The sequence below is a fragment of the Aegilops tauschii genome, chromosome 5, assembly GCF_002575655.3.
Source record: "Aegilops tauschii subsp. strangulata cultivar AL8/78 chromosome 5, Aet v6.0, whole genome shotgun sequence".
In the NCBI taxonomy this organism is placed as follows: domain Eukaryota; kingdom Viridiplantae; phylum Streptophyta; class Magnoliopsida; order Poales; family Poaceae; genus Aegilops; species Aegilops tauschii.
In genome coordinates this window covers 325,503,187-325,522,434 of record NC_053039.3, presented here as the reverse complement: position 1 = coordinate 325,522,434, position 19,248 = coordinate 325,503,187, and the positions used below count along the sequence as shown (strand labels likewise).

Here is a 19,248-nt window from a genome sequence, read left to right as displayed (position 1 = left end):
ATAACTGATGGTCGTGAAGTGAATGAGAAGGGTGCATGTCTCAAAATTATCATTTATCTGTGTTTTAAAAATTGAGCTCTCGCACCTCTGCAAATCACTGCTTCCCTCTGTGAAGGTACTTTCTATTTACTTTATGTTGTGTCATCACCTTCTATAAACCAAGCGCCAGAAACTGAGTAGAGCACAGCTGTCATGATTTATGCATTGTGTATAGCTAATGTTGGGTGCATATGACTGGATCTTTTCTACCATGAATTACAATGTTTAGTCACTTCTTGAACTTTGGAGGTGCTCTGCATTTATGTTTTGCGGTCTCAGAAAGGGCTAGCGAGATACCATTATTGTCATATTATATCATGGTTGTTTTGAAAACATGTTGTTGTTGGAGATATCTTATTATTGCTCACTAGCTGATTATGTCATTGATATGAATCATTATAATCTTTAAGAGTTATTGTCGACAGGGTTAGTTATAATGCTGGCTGAAAACCAGGGTGTTGTTTAAGCTTATTTATGCAAACAAGAGCAAAAGAGTTCGGAAAAGTTTTTCTTTCTCACTTTCAGTTTATCAACTGAATTGCTTGAGGACAAGCAAAGGTTTAAGCTTGGGGGAGTTGATACGTCTCCAACGTATCTACTTTTTTCTCACGCTTTCCTCTTGTTTTGGACTCTAATTTGCATGATTTGAATGAAACTAACCCCGGACTGACGCTGTTTTCAACAGAACTACCATGGTATTGTTTTTTGTGCAGAAATAAAAGTTCTCGGAATGGAACGAAACTTTGCGAGGATTTTTTATGGAATAAATAAGGATTTTTGGAGCCAACAACCACCAGAGAGGGGCCCCTGGTTGGGCACAACCCACCAGGGCGCGCCCCCCTCTCCTGGCGCACGCAGGTGGGTTGTACCCACCTGGTGGCCCCGCTAACGACCCCCCTGATACTATAAATTCACATAGTTCCAGAAAAAATCCAGGGAGAAAGAATTATCGCAATCCACGAGACGGAGCCGTGGCCAAGCCCTGTTCTTCCTCGGGAGGGCAGATCTGGAGTCCGTTTGGGGCTCTGGAGAGGGGGATCTTCATTCTTCGTCATCACCAACCCATCTCCATCGCCAATTCCATGATGCTCCCCACCGGGAGTGAGTAATTCCTTCGTAGGCTCGCTGGTCGGTGAGGAGTTGGATGAGATTCATCATGTAATCAAGTTAGTTTTATTAGGGCCTGATCCCTAGTGTCTACTATGTTCTTAGACTGATGTTGCTATGACTTTTCCATGCTTAATGCTTGTCACTTTGGGCCCGGGTGCCATGAACTTAGATCTGAACCGTTTATGAATTCATCATTATATCCATGTTTTAGATCTGATCTTGCAAGTTATAGTCACCTATTACGTGTTATGATCCGGCAACCCTGGAGTGACAACAACTGGGCCCACTCTCGGTGATGACCGTAGTTTGAGGAGTTCATGTATTCACTATGTGTTAATGCTTTGATCCAGTTCTCTATTAAAAGGAGGCCTTAATATCCCTTAGTTTCCAATATGGACCCCGCTGCCACGGGAGGGTAGGACAAAAGATGTCATGCAAGTTCTTTTAATAAAGCACATATGACTATTTACGGAATACATGCCTACATTATATCGATGAACTGGAGGTAGTGCCGTATCGCCCTAGATTATAACTGTCTCATGATGAATATCATCCAACAAGTCACCGATCCAATGCCTATGAATTTATCCTTATTGATCTTGCTACCTTACTATTGCTATCATCACTGCTACACTTGCTACAAATTATTGTTATCACTGTTACTATTATCGTTGCTGCTGTCACTACTATCAAAACTATCAAACTACTGTTCTACTGATCACTTTGTTGTAGATAATTAATCTCCAGGTGTGGTTGAATTGACAAATCAGGTGGTTGAATTGACAAATCAGCTGCTAATACCTTCAAATATTCTTTGGCTCCCTTGTGTAGAATCTATAAATTTGGGTTAAATACTTTACCCTCAAAAACTGTTGTGATCCCCTATACTTGTGGGATATCAACAATATGCCTGAATCCGCCATCTTGGCAACATCTTCCGCTACTCCTATCCAAATGGTGAAGGGGTGCAAGCTGGGCCACATACCCAGACCTCTCACCTAAGCCTAACATCTAAAGCCGGAGACCCCGACCGAGCCATCTGCCGGGTCCGGGGCTCAAACCGGTCCGACGCACTCACATGTGTCGTCGCCGCCATCTTCCACTGGTCCATCTTCAGAGCAGATTGAGGTGACAACCTTGGCAGGTCCTCCGCCATCGACGCCACCACGACGCCAAACAACGAACTCCACCTACGCGAGCCTTGGCAGGTCCTCCGCCATTGACGCCACCACGACGCCAGCCGACGACCTCCACCTACGCGAGTCCATCTCCAAGCAACGGACGTAAATCCATGCTTGGATAGGGCCGCACCACCGCTGTCGCCCACCACCCACAAGCGCCACCCGACCCCAAGGTTCCCAAAGCGGCGCCTTCAAGAAGGGAACGACGCCGTGAGCGCGGCCGCCGCCCAACAAAGTTAGGGCTTTCACCCGGGAGACCTATGGGAAGGTGAAGTGAGGAGATCAGTCCATACCGATGCCTCCAAGGAGGGGAACGGCGCCCTCAGGCATCACCATCGGCGCGATCGGTCATGGTCGGCCAGGGATTTCAGCCGAATTAGATCCCCGCCACAAGCGGCAACTCCTGTACAAAACCGGCGACCAAGAGGAAGCACGTCCCGACCAGGCTGGCCCGCACGCCGAACAGGGGAGGAGGGGAGGCGCCTGATCACTGCAACGGACGTCGGAATCCAGGCACAAGAACTAGCTGCTTCCATGGACGACGAGGAAGGAGAGCGCGGCGACTCTGTGTCTGATGTCGACGGGCGTAGGGAGGAGGGGAGGACTGTACACGAACCTTGCGCGGTGATGAGTGTTGGGGAACTTAGTAATTTCAAAAAAAAATCCTACGCACACGCAAGATCATGGTGATGCATAGCAACGAGAGGGGAGAGTGTCGTCTACGTACCCTCATAGACCGTAAGCGGAAGCGTTATAACAACGCGGTTGATGTAGTCGTACGTCTTCACGATCGACCGATCGTCAGCACCAAACGTACGGCACCTCCGCGTTCAGCACACGTTCAGCTCGGTGACGTCCCGCGAACTCACGATCCAGTAGAGCTTCCGGGAAGAGCTTCGTCAGCACGACGGCGTGGTGACGGTGATGATGATACTACCGACGCAGGGCTTCGCCTAAGCACCGCTATGATATGACCGAGGTTGATTATGGTGGAGGGGGCAGCGCACACGGCTAAGAGATCAATGATCAATTGTTGTTTCTTAGGGTGCCCCCCTGGCCCTGTATATAAAGGAGCTAGCGGGAGGCGACCGCCCAGTAGGACTCCTCCTTTCCTAGTAGGAGTAGGAGAAGGGGGAAGGAGGAGAGAGAGGGGAAGGAAAGGGGGGTGCCGCCCCCCTCCTTGTCCAATTCGGACTAGAGGGGGAGGGGGCGCGCGGCCTGCCCTGGCCGCCCCTCCTCTTCTCCACCAAGGCCCAATAGGCCCATTATACTCCCCGGGGGGTTCCGGTAATCCCCCGGTACTCCGGTATATGTCCGAAACCTCCCGAAACACTTCCGGTGTCCGAACATAGTTGTCCAATATATCGATCTTTACGTCCCGACCATTTCGAGACTCCTCGTCATGTCCGTGATCATATCCGGGACTCCGAACTACCTTCAATACATCAAAACACAAAAACTCTTAATACCGATCGTCACAGAACTTTAAGCGTGTGGACCCTACGGGTTCAAGAACTATGTAGACATGACCGAGACATGTCTCCGGTCAATAACCAATAGCGGAACCTGGATGCTCATATTGGTTCCTACATATTCTACGAAGATCTTTATCGGTCAAACCGCATAACAACATACGTTGTTCCCTTTGTCATCGGAATGTCACTTGCCCGAAATTCGATCGTCGGTATCTTAATACCTAGCTCAATCTCATTACCGGCAAGTCTCTTTACTCATTCCGTAATGCATCATCCTGCAACTAACTCATTAGTCACATTGCTTGCAAGGCTTATTGTGATGTGCATTACCGAGAGGGCCTAGAGATCCCTCTCTGACAATCGGAGTGACAAATCCTAATCTCGATCTATGCTAACTCAACAAACACCATCGGAGAAACCTGTAGAGCACCTTTATAATCACCCATTTACGTTGTGATGTTTGGTAGCACACAAAGTGTTCTTCAGGTATTCGGGAGTTGCATAATCTCATAGTCACAGGAACATGTATAAGTCATGGAGAAAGCAATAGCAGTAAACTAAACGATCAAGTGTTAAACTAACGGAATGGGTCAAGTCAATCACATCATTCTCCTAATGATGTGATCTCTTTAATCAAATGACAACTCATGTCCGGGTAGGAAACTCAACCATCTTTGATTAACGGGCTAGTCAAGTAGAGGCATACTAGTGACACTATGTTTGTCTATGTATTCACACATGTCACACATGTATTATGTTTCCGGTTAATACAATTCTAGCATGACTAATAAACATTTATCATGATATGAGGAAATAAATAATAACTTTATTATTGCCTCTAGGGCATATTTCCTTCAATGAGGCGGTAGACCTGGCCGAGGTGGAGCACGTCCTTGGGCTCGAGGAGCTTGACCCGGGTGGTCTTGGCGGCGACGCCCGCGCCACCGACGGCGGCCGCCGCCGTGGCCTCGTCCCCCGCGGCCGCCTTGTCGTCGGGGGAGAGGCGGAGGATGACGAGCGCGACGTGGAAGAGGCTTAGTCAACGGGTCTGCAACATTCAAATACGTAATTATCTTGCAAATCTCTATGTCTCCCACCTGGACTTGACCCCGGATGGAATTTGAAGCGTCTCTTGATGTGCTTGGTTCTCTTGTGAAAATTGGATACCTTTGCTAAGGCAATTGCACCAGTATTGTCACAAAAGATTTTCATTGGACCCGATGCACTAGGTATGACACCTAGATCGGATATGAACTTCTTCATCCATACTCCTTCATTTGCTGCTTCCAAAGCAGCTATGTACTCCGCTTCACACGTAGATCCCACCACGACGCTTTGTTTAGAACTGCACCAATTGACAGCTCCACCGTTCAATATAAACACGTATCCGGTTTGCGATTTAGAATCGTCCGGATCAGTGTCAAAGCTTGCATCGACGTAACCATTTACGACGAGCTCTTTGTCACCTCCATAAACGAGAAACATATCCTTAGTCCTCTTTAGGTACTTCAGGATGTTCTTGACCGTTGTCCAGTGATCCACTCCTGGATTACTTTGGTACCTCCCTGCTAAACTAATAGCAAGGCACACATCAGGTCTGGTACACAGCATTGCATACATGATAGAGCCTATGGCTAAAGCATAGGGAACACTTTTCATTTTCTCTCTATTTTCTGCAGTGGTCGGGCATTGAGTCTGACTCAACTTCACACCATGTAAGACAGGCAAGAACCCTTTCTTTGCTTGATCCATTTTGAACTTTTTCAAAACTTTGTCAAGGTATGTGCTTTGTGAAAGTCCAATTAAGCGTCTTGATCTATCTCTATAGATCTTGATGCCCAATATGTAAGCAGCTTCACCGAGGTCTTTCATTGAAAAACTCTTATTCAAGTATCCGTTTATGCTATCCATAAATTCAGTATCATTTCTGATCAACAATATGTCATCTACATATAATATCAGAAATGCTACAGAGCTCCCACTCACTTTCTTGTAAATACAGGCTTCTCCAAAAGTCTGTATAAAACCATATGCTTTGATCACACTATCAAAACGTTTATTCCAACTCCGAGAGGCTTGCACCAGTCCATAAATGGATCGCTGGAGCTTGCACACTTTGTTAGCTCCCTTTGGATCGACAAAACCGTCTGGTTGCATCATATACAACTCTTCTTCCAGAAATCTATTCAGGAATGCAGTTTTGACATCCATTTGCCAAATTTCATAATCATAAAATGCGGCAATTGCTAACATGATTCGGACAGACTTAAGCATTGCTACGGGTGAGAAAGTCTCATTGCAGTCAACCCCTTGAACTTGTCGAAAACCTTTCACAGCAAGTCGAGCTCTGTAGACAGTAACATTACCGTTAGCGTCAGTCATCTTCTTGAAGATCCATTTATTCTCTATGGCTTGCCGATCATCGGGCAAGCCAACCAAAGTCCACACTTTGTTCTCATACATGGATCCCATCTCAGATTTCATGGCCTCAAGCCATTTTGCGGAATCTGGGCTCACCATCGCTTCTTCATAGTTCGTAGGTTCGCCTTGGTCAAGTAACATGACCTCCAGAATAGGATTGACGTACCACTCTAGTGCGGATCTTACTCTAGTTGACCTACGAGGTTCGGTAGTAACTTGATCTGAAGTTTCATGATCAACATCATTAGCTTCCTCACTAATTGGTGTAGGTGTCACAGGAACCGGTTTTTGTGATGAATTACTTTCCAATAAGGGAGCAGGTACAGTTACCTCATCAAGTTCTACTTTCCTCCCACTCACTTCTTCGAGAGAAACTCCTTCTCTAAAAATGATCCATTTTTAGCAACAAATGTCTTGCCTTCGGATCTGTGATAGAAGGTGTACCCAATAGTTTCCTTTGGGTATCCTATGAAGACACATTTCTCCGATTTGGGTTCGAGCTTATCAGGTTGAAGCTTTTTCACATATGCATCGCAGCCCCAAACTTTAAGAAACGACAACTTTGGTTTCTTGCCAAACCACAGTTCATAAGGTGTCATCTCAATGGATTTCGATGGTGCCCTATTTAACGTGAATGCAGCCGTCTCTAAAGCATAACCTCAAAATGATAGCGGTAAATCAGTAAGAGACATTATAGATTGTACCATATCTAGTAAAGTACGATTACAACGTTCGGACACACCATTACGCTGTGGTGTTCCGGGTGGCGTGAGTTGCGAAACTACTCCGCACTATTTCAAATGTAGACCAAACTCGTAACTCAAATATTCTCCTCCACGATCAGATCGTAGAAACTTTATTTCTTGTTACGATGATTTTCCACTTCACTCTGAAATTCTTTGAACTTTTCAAATGTTTCAGACTTATGTTTCATTAAGTAGCTATACCCATATCTTCTCAAATCGTCGTGAAGGTGAGAAAATAACGATACCCGCCGCAAGCCTCAATATTCATCGGACCACATACATCAGTATGTATGATTTCCAACAAATCTGTTGCTCGCTCCATTGTTCCGGAGAACGGCATTTTAGTCATCTTGCCCATGAGGCATGGTTCGCAAGTACCAAGTGATCATATTCAAGTGATTCCAGAAGTCCATCAGTATGGAGTTTCTTCATGCGCTTTACACCAATATGACCCAAACGGCAGTGCCACAAATAAGTTGCACTATCATTATCAACTCTGTATCTTTTGGCTTCAACATTTTGAATATGTGTATCACTACTATCGAGATTCAACACAAAGAGACCACTCTTCAAGGGTGCATGACCATAAAAGATATTACTCATATAAATAGAACAACCATTATTCACATATTTAAATGAATAACCGTCTTGCATCAAAGAAGATCCAGATATAATGTTCATGCTTAACGCTGGCACCAAATAACAATTATTCAGGTCTAAAACTAATCCCGAAGGTAGATGTAGAGGTAGCGTGCCGACGGCGATCACATTGACTTTGGAACCATTTCCCACGCGCATCGTCACCTCGTCCTTAGCCAGTCTTCGCTTAATCCGTAGTCCATGTTTCGAGTTGCAAATATTAGCAACAGAGCCAGTATCAAATACCCAGGTGCTACTGCGAGCTCTACTAAGGTACATATCAATAACATGTATATCACATATACCTTTGTTCACCTTGCCATCCTTCTTATCCGCCAAATACTTGGGGCAGTTCCGCTTCCAGTGACAAGTCTGTTTGCAATAGAAGCACTCAGTCTCAGGCTTAGGTCCAGACTTAGGTTTCTTCTCTTGAGCAGCAAGTTGTTTGCCATTCTTCTTCAAGTTCCCGTTCTTCTTCCCTTTACCCTTTTTCTTGAAACTGGTGGTCTTGTTGACCATCAACACTTGATGCTCCTTTTTGATTTCTACCTCCGCAGCCTTTAGCATTGCGAAGAGCTCGGGAATTGTCTTATCCATCCCTTGCATATTATAGTTCATCACGAAGCTCTTGTAGCTTGGTGGCAGTGATTGAAGAATTCTGTCAATGACACTATCATTCGGAAGATTAACTCCCAGTTGAATCAAGTGATTGTTATACCCAGACATTTTGAGCATATGTTCACTGACAGAACTATTCTCAACCATCTTGCAGCTGTAGAACTTATTGGAGACTTCATATCTCTCAATCCGGGCATTTGCTTGAAATATTAACTTCAACTCCCGGAACATCTCATATGCTCCATGACGTTCAAAACGTCGTTGAAGTCTCGGTTCTAAGCCGTAAAGCATGGCACACTGAACTATCGAGTAGTCATCAGCTTTGCTCTGCCAGATGTTCTTAACGCCGTCAGTTGCATCTGCAGCAGGCCTGGCACCGAGCGGTGCTTCCAGGACGTAATTCTTCTGTGTAGCAATGAGGATAATCCTCAAGTTATGGACCCAGTCCGTGTAATTGCTACCATCATCTTTCAACTTTGCTTTCTCAAGGAACGCATTAAAATTCAACGGAACAACAGCACGGGCCATCTATCTACAACAACATAGACAAGCAAAATACTATCAGGTACTAAGTTCATGATAAATTTAAGTTTATTTAATCATATTACTTAAGAACTCCCACTTAGATAGACATCCCTCTAATCATCTAAGTGATCACGTGATCCATATCAACTAAACCATAACCGATCATCACGTGAGATGGAGTAGTTTTCAATGGTGAACATCACTATGTTGATCATATCTACAATATGATTCACGCTCGACCTTTCGGTCTCAGTGTTCCGAGGCCATATCTACATATGCTAGGCTCGTCAAGTTTAACCCGAGTATTCTGCGTGTGCAAAACTGTCTTACACCCGTTGTAGATGAACGTTGAGCTTATCACACCCGATCATCACGTGGTGTCTCGGCACAACGAACTTTGGCAACGGTGCATACTTAGGGAGAACACTTTTTACCTTGAAATTTAGTGAGAGGTCATCTTATAATGCTACCGTCAAACAAAGCAGAATAAGATGCATAAAGGATAAACATCACATGCAATCAATATAAGTGATATGATATGGCCATCATCATCTTGTGCCTTTGATCTCCATCTCCAAAGCACTGTCATGATCACCATCGTCACCGGCGTGACACCTTGATCTCCATCGTAGCATCGTTGTCGTCTCGCCAACTATTGCTTCTACGACTATCGCTACCGCTTAGTGATAAAGTAAAGCAATTACAGGGCGATTGCATTGCATACAATAAAGCGACAACCATATGGCTCCTGCCAGTTGCCGATAACTCCGCTTACAAAACATGATCATATCATACAATAAATATAGCATCATGCCTTGACCATATCACATCACAACATGCCCTGCAAAAACAAGTTAGACGTCCTCTACTTTGTTGTTGCAAGTTTTACGTGGCTGCTACGGGCTCACCAAGAACCATTCTAACCAACGCATCAAAACCACAATGATATTTCGTCAAGTTAGTGTTGTTTTAACCTTCACAAGGACCGGGCGTAGCCACACTCGGTTCAACTAAAGTTGGAGAAACTGACACCCGCCAGCCACCTGTGTTCAAAGCACGTCGGTAGAACCAGTCTCGCGTAAGCGTACGCGTAATGTCGGTCCGGGCCGCTTCATCCAACAATACCGCCGAACCAAAGTATGACATGCTGGTAAGCAGTATGACTTGTATCGCCCACAACTCACTTGTGTTCTACTCGTGCATATAACATCTACGCATAAACCAGGCTCGGATGCCACTGTTGGGGAATGTAGTAATTTAAAAAAAAAATCCTACGCACACGCAAGATCATGGTGATGCATAGCAACGAGAGGGGAGAGTGTCGTCTACGTACCCTTGTAGACCGTAAGCGGAAGCGTTATAACAACGCGGTTGATGTAGTCGTACGTCTTCACGATCGACCGATCCTCAGCACCGAACGTACGGTACCTCCGCGTTCAGCACACGTTCAGCTCGGTGACGTCCCGCGAACTCACGATCCAGTAGAGCTTCCGGGAAGAGCTTCGTCAGCACGACGGCGTGGTGATGGTGATGATGATGCTACCGACGCAGGGCTTCGCCTAAGCACCGCTACGATATGATCGAGGTGGATTATGGTGGAGGGGGGCACCGCACACGGCTAAGAGATCAATGATCAATTGTTGTTTCTTGGGGTGCCCCCCTGCCCCGTATATAAAGGAGCTACGGGGGGTGGCGGCCGGCTAGGAGGAGGGCGCACCAAGGGGGGAGTCCTTCTCCCACCGGGAGTAGGACTCCTTTCCTAGTAGGAGTAGGAGAAGGGGGAAGGAGGAGAGAGAGGGGAAGGAAAGGGGGGCGCCGCCCCCCCCCCTCCTCGTCCAATTCGGACTAGAGCGGGAGGGGGCGCGGCCTGCCCTGGCCGCCCCTCCTCTTCTCCACCAAGGCCAAATAGGCCCATTATACTCCCCGGGGGGTTCCGGTAATCCCCTGGTACTCCGGTATATGTCCGAAACCTCCCGAAACACTTCCGGTGTCCGAACATAGTCGTCCAATATATTGATCTTTACGTCTCAACCATTTCGAGACTCCTCCTCATGTCCGTGATCATATCCGAGACTCCGAACTACCTTCGGTACATCAAAACACAAAAACTCATAATACCGATTGTCACAGAACTTTAAGCGTGCGGACCCTATGGGTTCGAGAACTATGTAGACATGAACGAGACATGTCTCCGGTCAATAACCAATAGCGGAACCTGGATGCTCATCTTGGTTCCTACATATTCTATGAAGATCTTTATCGGTCAAACCGCATAACAACATACGTTGTTCCCTTTGTCATCGTATGTTACTTGCCCGAGACTCGATCGTCGATATCTTAATACCTAGCTCAATCTCGTTACCGGCAAGTGTCTTTAATCGTTCCGTAATGCATCATCCCGCAACTAACTCATTAGTCACATTGCTTGCAAGGCTTATTGTGATGTGCATTATCGAGAGGGCCCAGAGATACCTCTCCGACAATCGGAGTGACAAATCCTAATCTCGATCTATGCCAACTCAACAAACACCATCGAAGACACCTGTAGAGCACCTTTATAATCACCCAGTTACGTTGTGACGTTTGGTAGCACACAAAGTGTTCTTCCGGTATTCGGGAGTTGCATAATCTCATAGTCACAGGAACATGTATAAGTCATGAAAAAAGCAATAGCAGTAAACTAAACGATCAAGTGCTAAGCTAACGGAATGGGTCAAGTCAATCACATCATTCTCCTAATGATGTGATCCCATTAATCAAATGACAACTCATGTCCATGGCTAGGAAACTCCACCATCTTTGATTAACGAGCTAGTCAAGAAGAGGCATACTAGTGACACTATGTTTGTCTATGTATTCACACATGTATTATGTTTCCGGTTAATACAATTCTAGCATGAATAATAAACATTTATCATGATATGAGGAAATAAATAATAACTTTATTATTGCCTCTAGGGCATATTTCCTTCAATGATGCGGTAGACCAGGCCGAGGTGGAGCACGTCCTTGGGCTTGAGGAGCTTGACCCGGGTGATCTTGGCAGCGGCGCCCGCGCCACCGACGGCGGCCGCCTTGTCGCCGGGGGAGAAGCGGAGGATGACGAGCGCTACGTAGTGGCCGGGGTTGGTCTTCATGACCTCGGCGGCGGGGGTGGGCCAGTAGAGGCGCTCCACCTTGCCACCGGGGTGCTGGACGATGACCTCTGCCGCCTCGGCCGCCTGGCAGTTGCCCATCGCGCGCGCGGCCCCATGCCTCGCTTCTGTCGGTGGATTAGTGGTGTGTGGTGAGCTCTGGGGGAGAGGGAGGTGGTGGTGGAGGGGCAGAGCAGAGGAGAGGGGGAGCAGGAGGTCACACAATTGCCGTTGTTGGCTTTTCCCAAGGATCGAACACACGATCACACTGCAGGTCGACAGGTCGTGTATGCGCAACTCGTCTCGACGTATACGAACTAGCTGTAGCACTTGATAGTTCGTCAGCGCTCACGCAAACACCGGGACCAGAACACACACACGAACGCAGCAACTCGAAGTTGGCCAAAGGCAGGTGTTGTGCCTCGTAATAATCTCTTTATTGCTTTTTATTTTTCTGGTACAAAACTCACGTACCCTTCCATACTAGTACATGACGCCTATTACATGGAAGAACAAACAGACTCAATAGACTATTCTAGTTTTACTATGTTTGGATTAACATTCACCCCCTAATTCAAACTTTCCACTCGTAGACTCAGAACCATCACATCACCTGGATTACCAGCCCACGCCATCACATTTTAGCGTGCTACATGTAGACTGAACACATAGCCTCTCATGCAGGAACTCAACTTAACCGATTGCATCCATCTTCACGCTGGCCTTCGTCTTCTCGCCGAGACACACGGACGATTCAAACACAAACAAAACTAATGACACGACTCTTTTTGTTTTTGTTTTTTTCAATCGCCACTTCTTTATTAAAGCAACCTCGGGTCGTCATCCATGCCCACTTCAGCTAGTTGTAGAGTCCCGTGCTCCTTCTTTGCCTCCTTCCGCGGATTAGGACACTCTCGCGAATAGTGTCCATGGTCCTGACAATTGTAGCAACGGACTTTAGATTTGTCGAACTTCCGGTACTTCTGCTTATCTTTCTCCCTACTACGCAAGAACATCAAATGCTCTTCTTCTTGGTCGCGTTCACGCCCCTTCAACGTCAACTCATAGGTCTTCAGCCTCCCGATCACCTCCATCACCGAGATCTTCGTCACATCGCCCCACTGCTCTATGGTGCCAACGATCGGTAAAAACTTATCGGGAACGGCTCGTAGTAACTTCTCCACAACTGCGATGTCCTCCATCTTTGATCCGAGAGCCCCCATCTCATTAACCAGGGAGGTTAGCTTCAACGCAAATTCACCGACCCCTTCTGATTCTTTCATGCTTATCCTCTCGAACTCCCTCCTTAGAGCTTGAACACGAGCCTTCTTGACACGATCATCTCCAGCATGCATCTCCTTGAGAGCTTCCCAAGCTTCCTTTGTCGTCTCTTTATCCAGTATGGTCATGAAAACGGCATCAGGCACAACTTGGGCTATGGCGGCGAAAGCCTCTTGGTCCTTTGTCTCTTCAACCGCACCATTACCTTCCACCGATGCCCAGACTCCATGTGCACGCATGAAGATCTTCATCTTCGCAGCCCACACCCCATAATTGTCGCCTTCATGCATGGGGTACTGGATGGTCAGACCACCACCACTTGCCTTCGAAGTCGACATGATCCTCATCGATTTTCCGTCATCCGTGACACAATTTGACGGGGACGAAGAATCCTTTAATTCCGCCGTGACACAACTTGACAGCGAAGCCTTCACACCTTGCTCTAGATACCAATTGTTGGCTTTTCACAAGGATCGAACACACGATCACGCTGCAGCCTGACAGGTTGTGTGCTCGCTACTCGTCTCGACGTATACGAACTAGCTGTAGCACTTGATAGTTCGCCGGCGCTCGCAAACACCGGGACCGGAACACACACACGAACGCAGCAACTCGAAGTTGGCCAGAGGCACGTGTCGTGCCTCGTAATAATCTCTTTATTGCTTTTCGTTTTCCTGGTACAAAACCCACGTACCCTGCCATACTAGTACATGACGCCTATTACACGGAAGAACAAACCGACTCAATAAACTATTCTAGTTTTACTACGTTTGGATTACTAACAGCCAGCCATGAGGAGGAGGGAGTTTTGGCTGGGTTCGTCTCGTCTCGGCACAGTGCAAAATGGCAAATGGCGGAATACTACTGCACTAGGCTAGGTTTTCCTGAAGTTAAAAAACTTGCAAAATTTCTCTTATGAATCTGTCAAAATTTCAGGGGCAGTAAATTTGATGAAAAAGAATTCTTTGTACTCCCTCTGGGAAATATAAGAGCGCATAAATCATCATTTTAGTGATCTAAACGCTTTTATATTTCTCTACGGAAAGACTAGAGTTGCCCCTCACTATAACTCAACATTTCCCTCTGAAAAAAACATCTATTCACGCAATTTGGAGAGAGCATGCACCAGTGGTACAAATACTAGTAGCTGATTGCACACAATAACCTCCATAGAAGGAACTGGGAATAACAATTAATTGTATGTTACAATTCCATTTTCGCCACCGAGCGTGCGGGTAAAAGCGGCATGCAAACGACATCAAACAGTAGTCCATAGAAAGCTACTCCTACTAACAAACTGTTTGCCTGCCGCTGCCGGAGACCCAATGGCTTCTTCATCTGTTTTCTCGCTCTAAGCAGTATCTTTTGAGAGTATAAACGAGGTGGCTGAGGATAACTGGTTGTTAATAGGGTCACTATCACTTTACAATGGAGCTCTTTTCAAGTTTTTATAACATATCATCTCCTCGATCAAATACCCCTACTAGCTTTGAATCATTATTAGCATGGGAAGAAATAGTGCTAGTCCGACTAACTCATTTTGTTAGCACGTCGAATAAGCAGTACAGCAGGCAGCAGCCCTGAAAGCCGGCTCGCAACGGTCAGAGAAACCGGGCGTGACGTATCTAGTTCGGCTGCGCATTTGTGCTCATCTGCTTCGTACGTAATTCTTTTTTATTTCGAGTAGTATACGGATTATCCGGCGGCTTCCTTCCTCCTTTTCATCATTTTTCTTCTTCTTTTTTTGCGAAAATCCTTTTCATCATTCTTCATTCATGTTTCTTCTTCCGGTCCCTTTTCATCACATCGTGTCAGACGACACATATAATGGGAGGGATAAACCCCGAACTACAGCTCCCTAATCTTGATGCATTGTCCAATGGCCATGGGTGGCCGACTAGGGCAAAATTTTGTGTTTTGACCCTTTTCTGAAACCTATTTGAGATCTAACCCTAGTTTAAAAAAAATTCGTGATCTGACCTTTTTTTACCGCCATAGCCCCCGGCGGTAGAGTAGCACAACCTACCGTCAAGATCTCTAGCGGTAGGATTTAACAGCACCGTCATGTCCGTTTAGTATGAAAAAGACCTTACCGCCATGGTCTTTGGCGGTAGGCAGTTATTCCGCCAAAGACTTTGACGGTAGCTCTCCTTTGCTGGCAAGTGCGTGTGTTGCATGCAGTCACTAGGCTAGACTATGGATGGATGGATTAATTGATCGCATGCATGCATGTTGTAGTACTAGACTGTAGGGACTAGGCTAGACTATGAATGGATGGATTAGAGCATGGTTAATAGAAGAGCCGGCTACCGGCTGTGTACTTATGCCATGTCACATGTAGCCTTCATAAAAAAAGATTTATATAATAACGCAGGCTGTAGACGGGCTATTTTTTTTCTCTCGAATACGCACGAGTGTGCGTATCATCTATTAAGAGAAGAAGGGGAAAAGAACCCCAAAATAGTTTACAGGGCACGGCTACATGACACCCACGTCAACTCCACCTAACTCTACCCGGCACACTATGTGACTACTCACCCTGCGCCTACCTTAGAGCTGCCTCGATGCCCTGGTGCATATCGTCATCGCCGCGGAGCAGTCCCGCGTCTTTCCATAGCACGTATTCGCTAGCAATTTTCCTCAACAAGTCTCCAAGACATGGAGTCCTGCCATTGAACACAACTTCGTTCCGGTGCTTCCACATCTCCCAGAGGACTAGCAAGCAAGTCGCGCGCCTCGGCCTTGCTCGCTTCTTGGTCATCCTGTCCAGCCCGCTGCGCATGTACCAGTCCGATAGCGTCTCTTCCTGGCGAGGCTCAGCATGCTCCATGCCCAGCGCGGGCAGGACTCGAGTCCACACTTGTCGGACGAAAACGCAGTGCAGAAGCAGGTGGTTTATCATTTCATCATGTTGATCGCACAGCGGGCATGCGTCCTGGTGCGGCAATCCCCGCCTCGCCAGTCGGTCCGAGGTCCAGCACCTCTCCTTAGTGGTTAGCCATGAAAAGAACCTGCATCTGAGCGGCACTCGCGAGTCCCAGGAGAGCGAAGCCGTGGGTGAAACCTGGAGCCCCCGAAACTTGGCCTGGTAGGCCGATTTGGCCGAGAATTGCCCCTCCTTGCTCCAGGCCCAGGTAATAGCGTCGTTGTCGTGCTCATTCAGGCGGGTGGCCGCCACCGCGGGCCATAGGGACAAGAATTGCTCCAAGGTGGTGTGGTCAATGGCCGGCCCGAGGTCACGCGCCCAAGCATCTGAGGCTATGGCTTCATAGACGGTTCTAGATTTCTTCACACGCGCCGGGATGCGGTCATAGAGACGTGGCGCAAGCTCTTGGATGCGGGATCCCATAAGCCATCGATCCTCCCAAAACAAAGTGTTCTTGCCATCGCCAAGGTGCACGCGCGCTGCCGCCTGGAAGAGAAGTCTTGACTCCTTGGGCACGGGAATGCCGCCCACGGCCTGGAGGTGTCCGTCTTTTGTAACCAGATCCACTTTGTCTGCAAAGCTACGTTCATCCAACGCAAGTCCAGCACGCCAACACCGCCTGCCCACTTTGGACGGCAGACGACGTCCCAGGCGACTGCACATGCGCCTCCTCCTGCCTCCGCCTTGCCGCTCCACAGAAAACTTCGACAGATTTTGGTCATTGCTGCGAGCGTTTTGGGTGGCAGCCCCAGAGCTAACATTGAATGGATGGGCATCGCTGTGAGAACTGATTGGATGAGGAGTCTGCTGCTCTTTGGCAGAGTCGCTGCCTTCCAGTGTGGCAGCATCGCGGCGAGCTGGTCCACGAGTCCACGAAATTGCACTGCCGTTTGCTTCCTTATGATGAGGGAGAGGCCAAGGTATTTGCACGGGAACTCTGCCATCGAGCAATCAAGCATATCGTGGACGAGTTGCATTTCCTCCTGGGAGCACCGGATGGGAAGGGCTGCCGTCTTGGCAAGGTACACATGCAGCCCCGAAGCGTGCCCGAACATGTCGGGCTATTTCATCGGCTATAGCAATTAATGAATGCATGCATGGGAAAGGAAGCAACGCACTTGATTAGAAGGGAGGGCGCGGGACCAGCTTTTAGCGGTGCATGAAGCTCATTTCTCTCGTGTGCTGCGCTATAGCCAGGCTGCAGCTGAAGCGCCCGCTACCTTCTCTTTCCTCGTCTCTCTCTCTTCCAGCTAAGATTGTTGCTGACCTGAATGGCTTATAGCCAGCTTACTCAGACCTATTATACTTGTTCTTAATTGATGCATGCATGCGTGTCGTGGGTAGCTGTCACAGAAAAACAAAACAAAAAAGCAAAGCTCATTTCTGACTCTTCACATGAGGTGATTGGTCATGCATGCAGGGAGGAGAGAGCAAGGACCTGCTGCATGGACAGAGCTGTTGCATGCACGACTGCTGCATGTGTGTACTACAAACAACAAATGGAAAATTGATGCATGCTCGTATCCTACCGCCCGGCCCTTTGGCGGTTGTACAACCTACCGCCAAATGCCCTGGCGGTAGTGTGTTTTTCATGTTAAATGTCGGTGACGGCGCAGTTAAGTTGTACCGCCAAGGTTCTCGGCGGTAGACAGTGGATCAGATCCTGAAATTTTTTCAGATCCCGAAATTTTTTCATACTAGGATCAGATCTCGAATAGGTTTCAGAAAAGGGTCTAAAACACGAAATTTTGCCGCCACTGGCTCTTGCATAGCACGAGGGGATCGAGAACCTGACATGAGGTGGTGACGTGCCAGCAGTGGACCTTGTCATCGGGCCAGCCTCTGAGCCTCAGATGCTTACATGTGGGCCACCGCAGCATGGGCACACCACACCAGGCCCCGGGCCGGCGTGCCTAGGCGTGTGGACGCGGTGAATCCGGCCGGCCGAGAGATCCTCTCACGGCTCCGCCTACGTGTACGAGCAGTACGATCTAGCCACATCCTACATGTCACAAGACCCTTCCTTTCACTTCTTTTTGCAGTGCTATCGTAGCTTCATCCATCGGAACGGAGCACTGCAAGACTGCAAGTTATGCAGAAACCGTATGGCGTTTTGAGACAATTTTGCCAACTGTAAGCTTGATACATTGTTAGGACAATTTTTAGCCATTTCTTAGCAATATAAAAGTATGTCTGTCCTGAGTTGGCGTTTCTTGTTTATTTTTCGACAAAAATATGAAGGTCAAAAGTTACATACCTTTTTTTTTGCATGGACAAAAAAAATAAAATTACATACCTACTGCACATACTACGTACATACTGGTTAGTTCATGTGTAGAGCAACAAGGACAAGCTGTCAGTGTCAATGGGCATACAAAAAGAGGATATGGTTTGCATTGCTTTCGCTCCTAGTAATAGGCAGGCAGGCACATCATTTTTTTAGATAAAATACATACACCCGACTTTATAAATAAAGCCACAAGCACAACCAAACACCCGAGCAACACAGCAGCAAGGCAGTCAAATGAAAGGAGTTCGGATACATGGCTAACCAGCCAAACAGGGCACGCGGGCCAGGATAAGATAACAAAGAGGACGCCATGATTAGGAAGCTTCCCGTTGTCTCCGCGCCAAGGAGGAAGCCGTAGCCCGAATCTTGGACACCATAGTATCGAAGGCCTCGTGATCAGCATCCCTAGTCAATGATCTTCACTGCTGCAGGAACATACCAGTTTTAAATAAGCAATCGAAAGGATTAGCCGGGAAGACATACTCAATGGTAAACTTGTTTCTAGTGGTCCACAACGACCAACAAATCACTGCAAACCCAACCCAGAAGACCCTTTTAGAATGCCCAGCCAAATCGTTAACCAATCCCCTAAGCTCCAAGAACGAGGAGGGGTTCGATGCCACTTGTAGCCAAGAGCGGATACATCACCAAACAAATTTAGCCAAGGAATACTGGAAGAAGTTGTGATCAGTGTTCTCAGGGTCTCCGCACAAGGCGCATCTGTCCGAGCCCGGGCCGTTTCTTTTCCGGATTTGGTTCGCTGCGGGAAGCTTCCCACGAAAAGCTTGCCACAGAAAAAAAATTAATCTTAGGAGGGACGCGGGCGCTCCCAATGCACTTGAACTTGGAAGTAGGAGAGCACG

General features: G+C 47.3%; 1 protein-coding gene across 1 annotated transcript in view; it reads right to left on the bottom strand.

Moving 5' to 3' along the window:
- The window catches only part of LOC109755374 (uncharacterized), a 76,839-nt gene extending 64,849 nt beyond the window's left edge, over positions 1 to 11,990 (bottom strand). Inside the window, exons 1-2 of the mRNA XM_040388424.1 lie at positions 11,820 to 11,990; positions 4,665 to 4,790 (exon numbers count right to left, since the gene is read on the bottom strand). Of these exons, the coding sequence (XP_040244358.1) occupies positions 4,665 to 4,790; positions 11,820 to 11,990 (297 nt within the window). The remainder of the gene's footprint in view (positions 1 to 4,664; positions 4,791 to 11,819) is intronic.
- Positions 11,991 to 19,248: the final 7,258 nt, after the last annotated feature.